A 20,074-nucleotide genomic window follows, 5' to 3' on the forward strand; every position below is an offset into this window, starting at 1 on the left:
TTCCTATTTTTCGCCTCAAAATTTGGGGTGCGTCTTATAATCCAATGCGTCTTATAAACCGCAAAATACGTGTGTATATGTATGTATGTGTGCGTGTATATATTTATATATATGTGTATATATATATATATATATCTAATATATAAAGCTGAATGTGTGTGTGTGTGTATGTATGTATGTATGTATGTATGTCCGGGATTGGCATCTGAACCGTAGCAGCTACAGCCACAAAATTTTGCACAGTCACACGTCTGGACCCCGAGAGCGTCATAGGCTATGTTGTGAGGTGAAATTTTAACCCCGCGCTTTCCAATTCACCAAACAATTTTGCCCCTATCTACATAATGGGGAAAAAGTGAAAGGAAAAGTGTTGGAGGCGTCGCAGCTACAGGCACAAAATTTTGCACAGTCACACGTCTGGACCCTGAGAGCGTCAAAGCTATATTGTGAGGTGAAATTTTAACCCCGCGCTTTCCAAGTCACCAAACAATTTTGCCCCTATCTACATAATGGGGAAAAAATGAAAGGAAAAGTGTTGGAGGCAAATTAACAGCTGCCAGATGTGAACAAGGGGGACTTAAAGAATGACAGCGATGGCACCAAAGAGTATATACTGTACAGTTGCTAAGGTGGGGCCCCAACATGGGATAATCACACCACCACGGGGATATGAACACACACACAAAATGCGCCACACACTACCACGTGCTCGAACACATATACCACCCTCAGTGCACATTTCACCACACATACACCAACCTCGCCACATAAAAGTAGAAACACAAAAGTCGCCGCTCAAAACTCGCCACGCGCAAAACTCTCCACATGCAAAACTCGCCACACGTGCAAAACTCGCCACACGCAAAACTTGCACACGCAGAAAAATTGCCACACGCAGAAAAATTGCCACATGCACAAAAGTTGCAACACATGCAAAAGTTGCCTCACACAAAACTTGCACATACTCAAAAGGCACCACACATAAAACTCGCCACGCGCAAAACTCGCCATGCGCAAAACTTGCTGCACACAACTTGCTACACTAACCTGTCACATGCAACTCGACACACAAAAAGTTGCTACACGCATGTCGCCACACAAAACTCATCTCACAAAAGTCCCTACATGCATGTCGCCACACGCAACTCAACACACACAACTTGACACACGAAACTCGCCCTAAAACACACACAAGTCTGGTATCCTTCAAAAATAAAAATCTGATTAATAAGCAGACAAACTACAAGAGCAACAAATGTACCATATAGGAATCCGGCAGCTGTCAGTCACATGACCAGTCTATTATGTGTATGTGTGAGCTAATATATACTGCCAGGGGGTGGGCTTACTGTTGGCTGGGGATTTATCAGGCTGCCATTTTAGCTTACAAATACTGAGGTAAAAATACTGACCAAATAACGTGTGAACGAGGGCTAATACAGGAGGAGATGGCATACAGCTATATACTATATACAGGAGATGACACACAGGTATATACTATTTACAGGGGAGATGACACACAGGTATATACTATATACAGGAGGAGATGACACACAGATATATACTATATACAGGAGAGATGACACACAGGTATATACTATATAGAGGAGGAGATGACATACAGGTACATACTACATACAGGAGGAGATGACATACAGGTATATACTATATACAGGAGGAGATGACACACAGGTATATACTATATACAGGAGCAGATTACCTACAGGTATATAGTATATACAGGAGGAGATGACACAGGTATATGCTATGTATAGGAGGAGATGACATACAGGTATATACTATATACAGGAGATGACACACAGATATATACTATATATAGGTGAGATGACACACAGGTATATACTATATACAGGAGATTACATACAGGTATATCTAATATATAAAGCTGAATGTGTGTATGTATGTATGTGTGTATGTCCGGGATTGGCATCTGTACCGTCGCAGCTACAGCCACAAAATTTTGCACAGTCACACGTCTGGACCCCGAGAGCGTCATAGGCTATGTTGTGAGGTGAAATTTTAACCCCGCGCGTTCCAATTCACCAAACAATTTTGCTCCTATCTACATAATGGGGAAAAAGTGAAGGGAAAAGTGTTGGAGGAAAATTGACAGCTGCCAGATGTGAACAATGAGGACTTAAAGAATGAGAGCGATGGCGACAAAGAGTATATACCGTACAGTTGCTAAGGTGGGGCCCCGACATGGGATACTCACCACACACGGGGATATGAACACAAACACAAAATGCGCCACACACTACCACGTGCTTGAACACATATACCACCCTCAGCACACATTTCACCACACACACACACCAACCTCGCCACATAAAAGTCGAAACACAAAAGTCACCACTCAAAACTCGCTACATGCAAAACTCGCCATATGCAAAACTAGGCTCACGCAAAACTCGCCACACGTGCAAAACTCACCTCATGGAAAACTCACCTCATGCAAAACTTGCACACACAGAAAAATTGCCACATGTACAAAAGTTGCACCACATGCAAAAGTTGCCTCACACAAAACTTGCACATACTCAAAATGCACCACACATAAAACTCGCCACGCGCAAAACTCGCCATGCACAAATCTTGCTGCACACAACTTGCTACACTAACCTGTCACATGCAACTCAACACACAAAATGTTGCTACACGCATGTCGCCACACAAAACTCATCTCACAAAAGTCGCTACATGCATGTCGCCACACGCAACTCAACACACACAACTTGACACATAAAACTCGCCCTAAAACACACACAAGTCTGGTATTGTCCTTCAAAAATAAAAATCTGATTAATAAGCAAACTACAAGAGCAACAAATGTACCATATAGGAAATACGGCAGCTGTCAGTCACATGACCTGTCTATTATGTGTATGTGTGAGCTAATATATACTGCCAGGGGGGAGGGCTTCCTGTTGGCTGGGGATTTATCAGGCTGCCAATAGCAACCAATCACAGCTCAGCTTCTATTTTGCTACAGTTAATTAACCTGAGCTCTGATTGGTTAATATAGGCAACAAAGACATTCTCAGTATAACAAAGCTAATATATGTTGTGAAATGCTTCTATTTGCTTAGTTTTTGCCTTTTAATAATTACATTTCTATCTATTTGTTTTGTGGTTTTTGTGTGCAGAATAAATTTTTGTTAACACATTCTATTTTGCTAACAGCAGTCATTAACCCGGGCGAAGCCGGGTAGTACAGCTAGTATATATATATATATATACATATACACACACACACACACACACACAACCCACACCCACACAATGATTGTTACCCTTTAAAGATATACGAGTTCCAGTGACTATAGCTGAACATGTATATATAATTTTTCTTTTATTTTTCTTTTATAAACCAATAGTTCACATGAAAATAAGACACTCTTATACTAATATGATTAATGATAATTCTTATCAGAGAGATCTGCTTCTTTCTCCTCCTTTCTCCTCCTAGACTGATCTTTTACTCTCAATGCACAGGTAGCATCTGTCTTCAGAGAATGCTGAGAGAGATGACAGTTGGCGCTCATAAAGTTCTATAGAAGGTGCAGTGGAATGTCTATCGGCCCATAGTTCCTCCCCTTCATAGAATCTTATAAGCACCAACTATCAGCTCTTATCTCTGTAATGGGGAAATCTGTCTGCACTGGATACATATTTTATCCATGAATTGTGAATGAATGATCAGTCCATGAGGAGAAAGAAACAGATTTATTTATTTATGATATATTGCAAAGTTGCTGATTTCTACGTATACGTGATTTTATGAAATAAAAATTAAGACGACAGTTACTCTGTAGGGCCTAACGTGCATGCCCGCACTCTGATGCCTACTAGTTCTCCATATTAGTTATTAGTGAGCACTAATTGGCTCTTTTAATTACAGGTCGCTGCCATTAATCCCAGTCACCCCCTGGCACAGATGCCTTTGCCGCCTTCCATGAAGAATTGCATCCAGTTGGCTGCCTGCGACGCCGATGAGTTGTTACCCATGAACCCCGACCTTCCTGCTGATCTCTTCACCTCCTGCCTCACTACGCCAATAAAAATAGCACTACGATGGTGAGTGTCACAGGGTCCTTCTCCGGTACCACACAATCAACAGAGCCAGCGAAGAATGAACAATCCCAAGACCTTTATTTAGGCAAAAATATGAAAGGTCCATATACTATCCACCACACAAAGGATAAAATAGTCCAGATCACGAATGCAGTTCAGTAACAGGATAAAAGTCCAACAATCCAGCATACAGAGGATAGCATAGTCCATATACTCTTCTTTCTCTCTGAGGTGCTGTGTTCACATCATCATTCCACACAGGACTGATCTGTGTCTCACCTCCCTGATATTTTTTAAGTCCCCCTCCTCATTCACAGGTCAGGAGGGGGAAGGTTGCAGGGGCTCATTGTTTCAAAAAGCTAGGTCAATATGTCATTAGCATATTAGCAAACAATAAAGTACTGTGAGGGCTGATATCAGATGGCAGCAACAACCATTCATCAATTAGCAAATAACTCCTTCTACAAGAGAACACCATAAAAATAAGTAAGATAGAAATATACACAAAAATGATCCCCACATAGCATATCACACCATCACAGTGAGTATAACAATATTTTATTAGAAAATGCAGAAAAACTTGAACCACGTTAAAGACTACCCTAAAACCCTATCGGCAGGGATAGTGACCCATCACAAAGAGTATATCTCTGCTCATCCATATATTATAGGATGGTCGCCCAGTAAGGTCAATGACCACCATGTAGACCAATCGACTCAGTGTGTTGGGAGAACTGAAAGTAAATGTTCAGTTTCAATGCAGCGCCTCCACGGGAGAAGTAAAGCATTACACAAATCCTTGGGTAATCTGTGTAACAAAGGGCAGACCATGTCCTCCAGCAGGAGGTTTTTATATCTGCTCTGGCCAAGAAATGAGAATCCTGAATAGATAACGTCCTTTAAACTCATCATTTACTAATGTATGAGAATAGATTTTGGATAGGATATGCCATAAGTATCTGTCCGCATGTCCGCCCTCTGGGTCCTGACCTATATCGAGGATTGGTCCCCATCAAGCCTCAAATGGAATAGAGAGGTACCAGGCTAGGAACAATTTCCACTACCTCTCAATGACAATGGTGGGAGATTGGCCCTTTCTAAAGATACATGAGTCCCAAAGATAGGGCACACATATATCAAATCTCTTACGTCCCGTTCCTTTTATAATATGACAATATGAGATGGTAGTACCCCTTTAAGACCTGTAATAGCGACCAGTTGGCTCCTGAAAGTTTTGAAAACTTTTTTTTTTTACAATCTTGAGGGACATTTTCACAGAGTTTTGAAGGTTGATGTGACTCCTGCTGACTGAGCTCTGGGGTAATTATCCCCTCGCATTTGGGCTGCCTTGATCATCTCCTTGGTAATTTTGCAGGTCGCTGGCCTTTCGGGCCCGGTGGATGGCACTGAACTTTGTGCTGTAGATTGGCTGATAATTCATTTGTGTTATCCGCTAATTTGCATGATAATGAACATCTGCGGTGGAAGCGCTCGCGTCTGACAGTGATCAATTAGTCTGCAGCGCGTCATTCGTGCGCTCAGGAACCGCCGGGCGCTGCCTGCTCAGGGGATCTGTGGTCCGCCATGGTTTTCCGCATCACGCAGGCTCCTTTATATTATATATAACGGTTTCTGCATAATGTGGAGGCAGCGCTTTTATGTTTCCAGCTGCAGGCTCCTAATATATCCTGAGGCGGCATTAACACACAGGGTTCTCAGCCTTCACGGACTTGAAGGAATAAAGAGGAGCAAACTCGCATTAACAGCGCCAAGCGTTTCCCAGCTGAGGTATAGCAGGACCCACGGGGTATAAGTGATCGGGATGGCTTCCTAGAAATACTCCTTTAGATCTAGTAATATCACAGCCTTGGACCTTTATATATTGCCGGCGGGTAATATTAATGCCTGCTGTCTATCACATTAACCTGTCGTGGCCTGGAAATTGTGGCATCACACAGGTGATTAAGCAATTCACTAACAGTGGGTCTGTGTTTTGGTACCACCCATTATTGTATCACAAGAGGAGATTTAATTTTAACTGGGTACCTCCCCCAATTGGTGCTGCTACTCTGAGTCTGGAACAGGTCTTGTTTTTCTTTGGTGCCCCTCCGTTCCAAAGTTATGCCCCCTTGTAAGAAAAAAGCGAATTTTGGCATCTGGCCATAAACCACAGGACTTATTTGTGGGCGTGGCCGTGTTTTGATTGGCCAGCATCAGAAGACAAAGCAAACTCCCACAGAGACGTCCTTGTTGCTTGGAGGCAAAATTTGCTTCTTTAATACGAGGGAATATAATTTGAACAGAGGCGCACAGAAGAAAAATAAAAATGGTTCCTCAATCAGAGGATCAGCAGCAATTAGAGCATAACTTTAGTTAAATAAAAAAAAATATATTGAAAGTTCCCCTTTAAGTCTCTTCTGGCGATAGTATAATGGGTGGTGCCAAAAGACAGGCCCACTGTTTGCGGATTGCTCCATCAGTTTATGCATTCACTTATTCACAAATTAGTGGCAATCCAAGGACAAAACGTGTCCACTAGAGCGACGTAGTATACTGGTTTATACTAGGGGAGACCCTGTCCATATTTAGTCCGTAGTTAGTCAATGTTTCTATTGCCGAGTTGTACTGTTCCTCTGTTACTCATACGGGAAATGTATGAATAAATTACCAATGGGGAAATGATCGCGCTCTTATTTTCCTACATCGGCACTGTCATCACGAATCACAAAGTCCCTTTCACAAGTGTTGACTACAGTTGGGCACCAGGAACCGTCCCTGCTGATTAGTTGTCTGATGAGACGTGAGGCGCCATGGTACCGCAGCGTGAACCAGGCAGTAGTCTACTAATTAGAGGGGCTGTCACAGGGAGAAGGGGATCCTCGCTGCTCTGGTACAGCATCCAAGGACTAATGACCAGGTTCGTTGCCCGACTCTTGTTTCCAGTAGGAATAACATAGGGATGACACAATCTAAAGCTCTATAAGAGAATGCTTAAAAAATGTTTCCAAACTGAGCCCTGGTCATGTATGGCAAATGGATCATACCATCAGCTACCCCATTAAGGATCTGGGAGAGATTGATAGCGCCTCCTGTGGTGGACTAGCAGAACTGTGGGAGACAGAAGACTCTATCATTGGCCTAATCAAAGAACAGCAATAGCGTACGGCCAAATAAGAGACCGATCCGGTAGACCGCCGCTGTGTTTCCCAATGTGCCCACCTGCTAGAAGCGAGCGGCTGCATTGCCATGCAGGAGGAGGCCCCCCTGTTCTTGATAAAAGATCTTCGCTTCTGATGATGAAGGGTTAATAATCTCCTCTCACAAGCAGAGAGAATGAAAGATGCATGTCGGCCGGAGCGGTGAGGAAGCGGCTGTGCGTCTGCGCTCCAAGTCCCATCTCCAGTAATGGAGATACACTGCAGCCTTAATCAAATATCCATCAGCTCAAGCAAACATCTCGGCTCACCTCAGGGGCTGATTTATATGGAGACTCATGTACATCACACTCAGTAACACTTCTGCTTTACAAAGTATTAGTCAACCGTCTGAGAAACCTACAGGAATCCATTGATCAAAATGTATGCCGAGCGCCTGGTAATGAGCCGGAGATCAGCCCTGCACCGCACACACTGCTTCTTCCTTCACTCATTTCCATATGTGTCCCCCACCTCCCAGGAATATAACATGGGCTATGTACGGACAGATACCACAGCTTTCTGTTTCACTCCCTCCGCTTGCTGTCAGTGAATGGGAAATCCTGTCCTGCCCACACTGGTAACCATTTCATTAAAATACCGATCTCCGTACTGTAATTGGACATGATCAAAACACGCTCGTCTGAATGAGAACATTGTTTCCATTCATTGACTTCTGCAGAGGTCTTGAATTAAAAAAAAAGATAAATATTAGATCTTATTAAACACTCTGATACAATGAATGAGCCATCCAGTTATCCTAAATCTGATGTGAACAATGTTTCCAGTTATTTCCAGCAAGCAGAGTTCTTGAACAAGCTGTATGTGAAGTTTATTATTTTGATAGAAGTTTGATCTTTGTACAGCTTAAAGTTCCACACGTTATCCATCTTAAAGAGTTTTTTGTCCCGTAAGTCATGAGTACTTTTGAATACGTGCAACTTTGTATTCTTCCTCGCCATCCAGCATAATGCGGCTACCTTTTCCTGCGTCTCCATGTTTCGTAGCCTCCTCGGCTGTCAAAAAAATCCAGGTGAAAACACAAAGGGGAGATTGGGAGAATGCGGCTGCACACAAAACACAGCCTAAAGTGGATGTAGCTGTTCTCTTAAGAGAGTTTGTTAAATAACTTGAGGGGAAATAATGGTGAAGTGGGTGCAGATTTTCTGTTTAGAAATGAATAAAACATCATGGTTGTAGAAAAGGGGGATGGAGCTGCAGCAATTCTTTCTGAGTTAATTAACTATCAATCAGAACAGATATTGGGATGATGCTGCTACAACAACTTTTCACTGTTTTCACACTTGATTTTGTGAAACTGAACAAGGGAATAGGAGGGAGATGCAGCTGCAGATTTTCACTTTGATTTTGGTGAAACAATAAGAGGAGAAGAGGTATGGAGTTACAGCTATTCTCTGCGATTTACAGTGGCATGTAAAATTGTGTGCACCCCTGGTGAAAATTACAGTTATTATGAAAAGGTAAGCAAGTTGAAGAAGAAATAACCTCCAAAAGGCCTATATATATGTCATTTTTATATTTTAAAAAGTAAAATGGGCCTATGCAAAAATTAAGGCACCCTTGGAGATTGGTGTGCTCCGAAGACTTTGACTACTGTTACAGACCTTAATTAGCCTTTTACAGTTAAGGCTTGTTCACCATCATCATTAGGTAAGGCCAGGTGATGCAAATTTCCCAAATTTATAAAAATCCAGCCTCTTTTACGATTTCCAAAAAACAGCAGCCATGGGTTATTCTAAGCAGCTGCCTAGCACTCTAAAAATGAAAATGGTAGAGGCACAGAAAGCAGGAGGAGGCTATAAGAAGATAGCACTGCATTTTCAAGTTGCCCTTCCCTGAGATAGAAATGTAATTAAGAAATGGCGGTTAACAGGAACAGTGGAGGTCAAGATAAGGTCTGGAAGATCAAGCAAAATCTCAGTGAGAGCTGCTCATAGGATTGTTAGAACCCCCACTTGACTGCAAAAGACCTTCAGAAAGATTTAAACTCTGGAGTTGTGGTACATTGTTCTTCTGTTCAGAATCATCAGAAGAAAACCTTTTCTGCATCCCCACCATAAAATTAATGGACAGAAGTATGTAAAAGAACATCTAAGCAAGCTTGATGCTTTTTGAAAACAAGTCCTGTGGACCGATGAGTTTAAGATAGAACTCACAGAATTTCAGGAAAAGAACATCTCGCCAACCATTAAGCATGGGGGTGGATCATTCATGCTTTGGGGCAGTGTTGCAGCCAATGGCACAGGAACATTTCATGGGTAGAGGGAAGAATGGATTGAATGAAAGTTCAACAAATTTTTGAAACAAAATTTTTTTTTTCTGTTCTCTGTTAAAAAAAAAAAAAAAAAAAAAGCTGAAGTTGAGAAATGGATAATGATCATGATCATTAATACATGTCAAAAACCTGAATAGACTTCCTCAACAGACGCCCTCAAAGTCCCCTGATCTGAACACCATTGAAAATCTGTGGCTAGACCTCAAAATAGCAGTGCATGCAAGTCGACCCAGGAATCTCACAGAACTGGAAGAATTTTCCAAGGAAGAATGGAAGAAAATCTCTCAAATAAGAATTGAAAGACTCTTTTCTGGCTACAAAAAGCGTTTACAAGCTGTGATACTTTCAAAAGGGGGTGCTACTAGGTACTAACCATGCAGGGTGCCCGAACTTTTTCATTACCCCATTTTCATTTTTGTAATTTTTAAAAAGTATAAGGTGAATGAATATATAGATAGATATAGCTCTCGCAGCGGCCTCACATGTATCGAAATTTTCACTTGCACGTTTTCCTTCTCCCTTTTAATGAAACAGAATTTGGATCTCTAATTCGAGTAATTGAATCTCATGGAGACGCTGATTGAATATCGCCGGGTAATTGTACAACGGCGTATCCGCTCCTGATCCCTATGTTTAACAATTAATCAGATATTATACTGTTCCGTCATCCCAATTAGTCATGCTCTTTGGTATATCACATGGTAACGGATCGCGGCCGTCTGTACGAGTCCCCACATAATAAGTAACATGCTATTCTTAATCCTTTCCAAAAAGAACAGATAATCTGGGGAGACGTGCTCTTCATTGCCAGGATTATAGGACAAATACACAAAATGAATATTTATACGTGGCTGCTCGTTGGATATTACAGGGATATTATCCATATTCCCGGGTGTACGAGGCTGTGTGCTTTTACTGAACAGAAAAAGTTGAATAAAGGATGCTTTCTTACTAAAACAGTGCCACCCCTGTCCACAGGTTGTGTCTGGTATTGCAGCCCAGCTCTATTGAAATTAATAGTGATGAACGGCAATGCCACAGAGAACCTGTAAACCGGTGTGGCGCTGATTTTTCAACAAAGCAGTTTGGGGGGGGGGGGGTTTGTAATAGAACCCTTGTAAAGATACTCGCATGTTTATGTACAGTTGTGGCCAAAAGTATTGACACCCCTGCAATTCTGTCAGATAAATTTGGCTTTAGGACAATTCTTTTTGTGTTTTTTCATTTAATAAAAATTAAATGAAAATAATAATACCAAAGAATTTGTGATTGCAATCATTTTCAGGAAGAAACTGAGTATTATCTGACAGAATTGCAGGGGTGTCAATACTTTTGGCCACAACCTTATATTGCTTTTTTATTTTAGTTTGTTTCTAAATAATTAATTCAATGTTTCCTGTTGTAGGTTTTGTATGCAGAAAAGTGTTAAACTTGTGCCTGGTGTCACCCTGGATCTCATTGAGAAGTAAGTAAAAGTTTAAAAATCGAAGATTTTTTGTTGTTGAAGGCATTTTTAGGGTTTGTTTACACGACCGTATTTTCAGTCCGAGTGCTGACCGTGAGAAATAACGGCTAGCACACGGACCAATGTTATTCAATAGTGCAATGTAGAAGAGCGATTTTATTTTTTTCATTGTGAAAAACTCTCAGCATGCACTAGTTTCTATTTTAGATCGGATGAGGCTCACCCATTCAAGTCTACGGGTGTGCCCAAAAATTTAAAAAATCGGATGCCGTATGGGGCCACAGTAAGCATCTGAATTTTACGGATGCATTGCAGTTCTGTAACATAGGAAACTGTAAATGATTAGTAGATGCTGCAGTAAAAAACTGTGTGCACTCGGACGACAAGAGGGAAAAAATGATTGTACCAGAGCGTAGCTCTGAGCGTGGCTGATCGTGGGATGGACTTTTGTAAAAGGAATTGTCATCGGCTCTTTACCTCTTCTATTGGAGGAGCTCACATTCATTCTGTAATGACTGCAAGTCTCATCTCTTAGTAGGGTTAATAGTGTAGGATGGAATTAATAGGTATTGCAGTCTTCTACATTTATGGTATAAATGTCTGTTAGATGTGTCCAGCAACTTTCTTGTGAACGGCAGCCTTGTGTTCTGATGCCAGTGGAAAAGTGGCTGCACATTCATTACGCTCTTATCAGTGGAGAGGTGGCCGCACGTTGCGTGGCTCTTATTAGTGGAGAGGTGGCAGCGCATACATTACGCTCTTATCAGTGGAGAGGTGGCCGCACGTTGCGTGGCTCTTATTAGTGGAGAGGTGGCAGCGCATACATTACTCTCTTATCAGTGGAGAGGTGGCCGCACGTTGCGTGGCTTTTATTAGTGGAGAGGTGGCAGCGCATACATTACGCTCTTATCTTATCAGTGGAGAGGTGGCCGCACGTTGCGTGGCTCTTATTAGTGGAGAGGTGGCAGCACATACATTACTCTCTTATCAGTGGAGAGGTGGCCGCACGTTGCGTGGCTCTTATTAGTGGAGAGGTGGCAGCGCATACATTACTCTCTTATCAGTGGAGAGGTGGCCGCACGTTGCGTGGCTTTTATTAGTGGAGAGGTGGCAGCGCATACATTACGCTCTTATCAGGGGAGAGTTGGCCGCACGTTGCGTGGCTTTTATTAGTGGAGAGGTGGCAGCGCATACATTACTCTCTTATCAGTGGAGAGGTGGCCGCACGTTGCGTGGCTTTTATTAGTGGAGAGGTGGCAGCGCATACATTACGCTCTTATCAGTGGAGAGTTGGCCGCACGTTGCGTGGCTCTTATTAGTGGAGAGGTGGCAGCGCATACATTACGCTCTTATCAGTAGAGAGTTGGCCGCACGTTGCGTGGCTCTTATTAGTGGAGAGGTGGCAGCGCATACATTACGCTCTTATCAGTGGAAAGGTGGTCACGCATGTGTTGCACTCTAGTCGGTGGAGAGATGGCTATGCATACTTTGCTCTTATCAATGGAGAGGTACCTGCTCATTTGTCTGTCTCTTGTCAGTGGAAAGGTGGCCACACATGCATTGCGGTCTAGTCAGTGGAGGAGTGGCCGTACATCAGTGAAAAGGTGGCCATGCATGTGTAGCACTCTCACCCGTGAAGTGGTAGCTGTGCATATGTGGTGATCGCATCATTGGAGAGATTGCCTGCCCACGCTTTCCATTGATTTTGTATGGGAGTTCTAAAAATTTGCCAACCGCCCTTTTTAGTGTGTATCCCTACATAGTTATCTATGGGAAACCAAGATCTGAACTTGGTTTTGCAATGTCGGCAAATGCTAGATTCTTTACCAAGGACATTTGGTTGTTGACTCCATGCCCTGTTCGATCCCGTGCTTCCTATCAGCGGTACATATACCCCGATAGTGCCCTCCATATTTATAGGGGGTACCTGCAGTCTGCTTATGTTGTGATGATATAAAGTACAATGAATGGTCGAAACCTTGGGGGAACGTACGTGTAATTTACCTGAAGAGGCCACACTTGGCTTGGATACAGCTTAGACACAGTTAAATTGCAGACTAAAGACAACGGACAAACTCCATTGTATAGTCTTCTATTGGAGGAGTTCACATTCATTCTGTAATGACTGCAAGTCTCATCTCTTAGTAGGGTTAATAGTGTAGGATGGAATTAATAGGTATTGCAGTCTTCTACATTTATGGTATAAATGTCTGTTAGATGTGTGTCCAGCAACTTTCTTGTGAACGGCAGCCTTGTGTTCTGATGCCAGTGGAAAAGTGGCTGCACATTCATTACGCTCTTATCAGTGGAGAGGTGGCCGCACGTTGCGTGGCTCTTATTAGTGGAGAGGTGGCAGCGCATACATTACTGTCTTATCAGGGGAGAGTTGGCCGCGCGTTGCGTGGCTTTTATTAGTGGAGAGGTGGCAGCGCATACATTACGCACTTATCAGGGGAGAGTTGGCCGCACGTTGCATGGCTTTTATTAGTGGAGAGGTGGCAGCGCATACATTACGCTCTTATCAATGGAGAGGTGGCCTCACGTTGTGTGGCTCTTATTAGTGGAGAGGTGGTAGCGCATAACATTACGCTCTTATCAGTGGAGAGGTGGCCGCACGTTGCGTGGCTCTTATTAGTGGAAAGGTGGCAGCGCATACATTACTGTCTTATCAGGGGAGAGTTGGCCGCACGTTGCGTGGCTTTTATTAGTGGAGAGGTGGCAGCACATACATTACTCTCTTATCAGTGGAGAGGTGGCCGCACGTTGCGTGGCTCTTATTAGTGGAGAGGTGGCAGCGCATACATTACTCTCTTATCAGTGGAGAGGTGGCCGCACGTTGCGTGGCTTTTATTAGTGGAGAGGTGGCAGCGCATACATTACGCTCTTATCAGGGGAGAGTTGGCCGCACGTTGCGTGGCTCTTATTAGTGGAGAGGTGGCAGCGCATACATTACTCTCTTATCAGTGGAGAGGTGGCCGCACGTTGCGTGGCTTTTATTAGTGGAGAGGTGGCAGCGCATACATTACGCTCTTATCAGTGGAGAGTTGGCCGCACGTTGCGTGGCTCTTATTAGTGGAGAGGTGGCAGCGCATACATTACGCTCTTATCAGTGGAGAGTTGGCCGCACGTTGCGTGGCTCTTATTAGTGGAGAGGTGGCAGCGCATACATTACGCTCTTATCAGTGGAAAGGTGGTCACGCATGTGTTGCACTCTAGTCGGTGGAGAGATGGCTATGCATACTTTGCTCTTATCAATGGAGAGGTACCTGCTCATTTGTCTGTCTCTTGTCAGTGGAAAGGTGGCCACACATGCATTGCGGTCTAGTCAGTGGAGGAGTGGCCGTACATCAGTGAAAAGGTGGCCATGCATGTGTAGCACTCTCACCCGTGAAGTGGTAGCTGTGCATATGTGGTGATCGCATCATTGGAGAGATTGCCTGCCCACGCTTTCCATTGATTTTGTATGGGAGTTCTAAAAATTTGCCAACCGCCCTTTTTAGTGTGTATCCCTACATAGTTATCTATGGGAAACCAAGATCTGAACTTGGTTTTGCAATGTCGGCAAATGCTAGATTCTTTACCAAGGACATTTGGTTGTTGACTCCATGCCCTGTTCGATCCCGTGCTTCCTATCAGCGGTACATATACCCCGATAGTGCCCTCCATATTTATAGGGGGTACCTGCAGTCTGCTTATGTTGTGATGATATAAAGTACAATGAATGGTCGAAACCTTGGGGGAACGTACGTGTAATTTACCTGAAGAGGCCACACTTGACTTGGATACAGCTTAGACACAGTTAAATTGCAGACTAAAGACAACGGACAAACTCCATTGTATAGTCCGGCACGTATCCACCACCTCTTAATTGTGACTTGTTGTCATGTCTACACTGTGTCATCATACCAGTAAGTGGTGAGACCTCCTAGTTTGCCAGTGCACAGTCCCAGTGTTGAAAAGGTCAGGTCAAGCTCACCTTGACTTCAAAAGAAAATCTCTTATTGTCCAAAGCCCAGGAGCAACCAGGAAAAGATACCGTAATTGGTTTTAGTGGAGTCCGTCTCAGGAGACCGAACTTGTTCAGATTAATTAGAAACGTCCATGGACAGAGGGGCTGGAGGTAATTATTCACAGTCCAAGTAGGGCAGTGATCCAAAATCTGCTAACTCTTCCATTCCTGAATTGGTTGACACCTGAGTTTTTAACCTTTGCCAACCCACTTCTGTAGAAATCTGAACAATTTCTTTTGGCTTCCTCCATCTTTGTCCACAGTGGGCTTATGGCACTTGAGTCCTACTAGTATTGGAATAATGGTCCCATTTTCTGTTATCTAAACCAACTTTATCCAAAGTGAATACAAACATTGGTGGACTCCAAGATCAGCTATAAAATTTCACCCTGCGACCTAATATCATATAGAATATAGAAACTTCTCATGACACATGCACAGAGCTTATCCGGCAAGGGCTGTGGAGTTGGAGTCAGTATAAAATGGACCAACTGTGACTCCTAAAATATATAATAAATTGGATACAGCAATTCAAAGCAATATGCGCTGTAAATGTTTTCAGAAGAATTTGAGAAAGTTATGAATGTTCTATACATGTCTCTGCTCTATGGATCTAGGCTTTTAGTTGAGATGAATCTGTGCTGCACTTTATGTGCATGCTTAGTAGTGAGGCAGTGCTGAGGAGTCGGGAGTTGGAGGTTTGGCTTGCCGACTACACAGCCCTGCTCCACAGGACTAGTAAACGTGACCAGTGGTATCTGAATGTAGATCCTTTCAGTCCTGTAAGATTCTCTGTGCGGCCTCCATGGATCGAACTTGATTTTCCAGAACATCCTACAGATGTTCGTTCAGATTGAGGTCTGGGAATTTTAGAGGCAAGTTGTCATCTTGATCTTTCTCGTGTTCATGTTTCTCAAACCATCCCTGAAGCATTTTGGGAGTTTTGCAGGAGCGTTATCCTGTTGACAGAGACATCATCTTTAGGAAATATTACTGCCCTGAAGGAGGTACTTGATATGTACAATGTTTAGATTGGTGGTACTTGTCACATCTACATCAACGCTGCCCATCCTCTGTGCTCATATGCAGTCCAGCTGACTTCGCCTGTGCGGCCGCCCTGCCTATGAATCCCAGCCCCGCAGTGTCTTCTGATTTATTCATACTACGGGGCTGGGATTCACAGGCAGGGCGTCCGCGCAGTCAGCTGGACTGCATATGAGCACAGACGGGCAGCGCTCCCTGCGCCTGCCCAAGGCAGGAGAAAAGAGCGCAGGCGCCGGATCATTTCAAAATAGCTGCGAGGAGGCGGCGCCCGGCGCCAAGAAGATGTGAGTGACGGCTGTGTGGCGTCTGCAGTAGGGGGGAAAGGCCGGCCTCCTTGACTGAAGAAAAGGTATTTAGGACTAATTACAAAACTGATTATTTCGGCAGTTACAGCACCCAGAACTGAAAGAGCCACCTTGTTTTAAACGACTGGGGGGGGGGGGGGGGGGGGGTGACAGGTTCCCTTTAAAAACAATAGAGAACATATGACGTTTGCGGCAATCCTGAATGATTATATTAGTAATGGTCCATAACTGGGGAGTAAAATAATAGAGATGAAAAAAACCCTTTTATTGTGATTAATATAATTGCTCCCCTCAAAACAAGAGCACCAAGCGACCACAGTGATTGTCTATATCAGATCATGCCGATATACATAAATGCAGAGATGATGCCTGCCATCATTGATCATGGCATGAAAGTAACCATGGTACTCATCTGAATGCCACCTGCCAGCTCCGCCTCAATGCGCTTCGCCCCTCTGGCTCATCAGGAGGCCCGATACAACAACATGTGTCTCGATATCACATCACATCACATCTTTATCGAGACACATGTTGTTGTATCGGGGGCGCCAATACGTTCCCCATAGCGTGCCAGCCTCCGCAGCTAGAAACGTGTAAGTATAGGCACCAGACTAGGTACTCCTAGCCACCCCCAATTGGTTAGTGTTGCTTTTGTGTTGTGAACCACTGGTTGGTGGTGTTTTTAAATAGAACTAATAAATTTAAATTTTATGGTATATGCTTATGATTTATCACCTGGTAAACAGTCAGGATCAGAGTTGACTCTGATCCCGACTAATGTAGCAGGGAGTCGGCTGTATGACACAGCTGACACCCTCTTCAGATAGCACAGACACAGCTCCTGAGTTTTTCCCTTCCCATCCCACTATTTGGAGAGACTTCCATTAGTGGAACCTCTTGATCCGCTTCTACGAGGACGGTCTTATCAGAAAACAAGGGAGGCTAGAATTTTTCATGTTGCCGTTTTTGGATCACTGTATACAGTGTGTACAGAAAGTATTCAGATCCCTTTAAATTTTTCACTCTTTTTCATTGCAGCCATTTGGTAAATTCAAAAAGTGACTTGAATGTGCTCTAAATAAGACACCAACGGTTTGAAAATTGAAGCTGCGCTTGTCAATAGGAAAATACCTTTATTTTTCTCCAAAACAGATATAGTGGCATATGGAGGGTCCAAGAGGCGTACAGTGGGTACGGAAAGTATTCAGACCCCATTACATTTTTCACTCTTTGTTTCATTGCAGCCATTTGGTAAATTCAAAAAAGTTCATTTTTTTCTTATTAATGTACACTCTACACCCCATCTTGACTGAAAAAAAACAGAAATGTAGACATTTTTGCAAATTTATGAAAAAAAGAAAAACAGAAATATCACATGGCCATAAGTATTCAGACCCTGTGCCCATGAGTCTTCTTGGGAATGATGCAGCAAGTTTTTCACACCTGGATTTGGGGATCCTCTGCCATTCTTCCATGTAGATCCTCTCCAGTTCCGTCAGGTTGGATGGTGAATGTTGGTGGACAACCATGTTCAGGTCTCTCCAGACATGCTCAATTGGGTTTCGGTCAGGGCTCTGGCTGGGCCAGTCAAGAATGGTCACAGAGTTGTTCTGAAGTCACTCCTTTGTTATTTTAGGTGTGTGCTTAGGGTCATTGTCTTGTTGGAAGGTGAACCTTCGGCCAAGTCTAAGGTCCAGAGCACTCTGGAAGAGGTTTTCATCCAGGATATCTCTGTAGTTAACCGCATTCATGTTTCCTTCAATGGCAACCAGTCGTCCTGTCCCTGCAGCTGAAAAACACCCCAATAGCATGATGCTGCCACCACCATGTTTCACTGTTGGGATTATATTGGGCAGGTGATGAGCAGTGCCTGGTTTTCTCCACACATACCGCTTAGAATTATCACCAAAAAGGTCTGTCTTCATCTCATCATTATTTCTCATAGTCTGAGAGTCCTTCGTGTGTTTTTTAGCAAACTCTATGCAGGCTTTCATATGTCTTGCACTGAGGAGATGCTTCCTTTGAGCCACATAAAGGCTTGACTGGTGGAGGGCTGCAGTGATAGTTGACTTTGTGGAACTTTCTCCCATCTCCCTACTGCATCTCTGGAGCTTAGCCACAGTGATTTTGGGGTTCTTCTTTACCTCTCTCACCAAGGCTATTCTCCCACGATTGCTCAGTTTGACTGGGCGGCCAGGCAGGGCTGTGGAGTCGGTAAGCCAAACCTTTGACTCCTCAATTTCCATCACTCTGACTCCACCAAAATGGGCTCCGACTCCACAGCCCTGCGGCCAGGTCTAGGAAGACTTCTGGTGGTCCCAAACTTCTTCCATTTACGGATTATGGAGGCCACTGTGCTCTTAGGAACCTTGAGTACTGCAGAAATTCTTTGGTAACCTTGGCCAGATCTGTGCCTTGCCACAATTCTGTCTCTGAGCTCCTTGGCCAGTTCCTTTGACCTCATGATTCTCATTTGGTCTGACATGCAGTATGAGCTTTGGGGTCTTATATAGACAGGTTTGTGCCTTTCCAAATCAAGTCCTATCAGTTTAATTAAACACAGCTGGACTCCTATGAAGGAGTAGAACCATCTCAAGGAGGATCACAAGGAAATGGACAGCATGTGACTAAAATATGAGTGTCTGAGCAAAGGGTCTGAATACTTATGACCATGTGATATTTCAGTTTTTCTTTTTTAATAAATATGCAAACATTTCTACATTTGTTTTTTCAGTCAAGATGGGGTGCAGAGTGTACATTAATGAGAAAAAATGAACTTTTTTGAATTTACCAAATGGCTGCAATGAAGCAAAGTGAAAAATTTAATGGGGTCTGAATACTTTCCGTACCCACTGTACTTTTAGCATTGCAGCTTTTCTTGAGCTACACTGAAGATTACCAGAACATCTTGTAGGAAAAGATATGGCACCTCTAACCCTTAACAAATTCCCTTTAATCTAAAGAAACCTCCATAAGTCACCACACGCATCGGACTCTGAGCCGCTGCCGCAATGGCTTCTGATCACACCAGCCGTTCTGCAGCTCCAAGCTATGTTCTACCTCCTGATTATTTGGGGAATTTGAGAAACCTTGAACTCAGCAATGTTAATTCTTTCCATTAATGACATTACGTCGATGAGGGGAGAAGGCAGCGAGCTGCTTGTTTGGCTTCAATAACCTCTGCTAATATTGGTTTGTTTCATTCCCCTCAACTCTTAATTGCTCGTCGCTGCAGAACGAGTCTGCGAGCAGCCGAGACGCTGCTTAAGGAAGCACATTAGCAGCATTGGCAGTGTTACGTGTCATTGAGTGAAGTTGCCGGTAGAGCAGGGCTCTTGTGTTTTACGCCGTCTCGCTGCCCTTACTGCATAAATCCATCTCTGATGCCAGCAGGTACAATCTCCACCACATTCCTTACCACGATGGGCTTCAAAACTCAAATGTAAAAACTGGAAAATGTCCATTAACCCAGCACCATGATACTTTCTCCCGCTTCATCAGATCTCTTAACCTCAATGATCATTCAATCCTTTCTAGTGTAGACTGTTAATTTGTGATCCATGGTATCTGACCTCTGCTGATCTTGGGATTGCGGCACCTGCACCATTGATCCTTAGCTTCTAGCGCATCCGTAAATGTGGCTGTGCCTGGTATTGCTGCTCAGTA

The 20,074-nt window shown here is 43.5% G+C and overlaps 1 protein-coding gene across 3 annotated transcripts in view; it reads left to right on the forward strand.

Annotated features, from left to right (window-relative positions):
• The window catches only part of RPTOR (regulatory associated protein of MTOR complex 1), a 295,359-nt gene that overhangs the window by 223,028 nt on the left and 52,257 nt on the right, over positions 1 to 20,074 (forward strand). For all 3 annotated transcript variants that reach the window (XM_077253329.1, XM_077253327.1, XM_077253328.1), the window contains exons 6-7: positions 3,923 to 4,098; positions 10,991 to 11,050. In XM_077253329.1, coding sequence (XP_077109444.1) covers positions 3,923 to 4,098; positions 10,991 to 11,050 — 236 coding nt within the window. The remainder of the gene's footprint in view (positions 1 to 3,922; positions 4,099 to 10,990; positions 11,051 to 20,074) is intronic.

Source organism: Ranitomeya variabilis, chromosome 4 (genome assembly GCF_051348905.1).
Source record: "Ranitomeya variabilis isolate aRanVar5 chromosome 4, aRanVar5.hap1, whole genome shotgun sequence".
NCBI lineage: Eukaryota > Metazoa > Chordata > Amphibia > Anura > Dendrobatidae > Ranitomeya > Ranitomeya variabilis.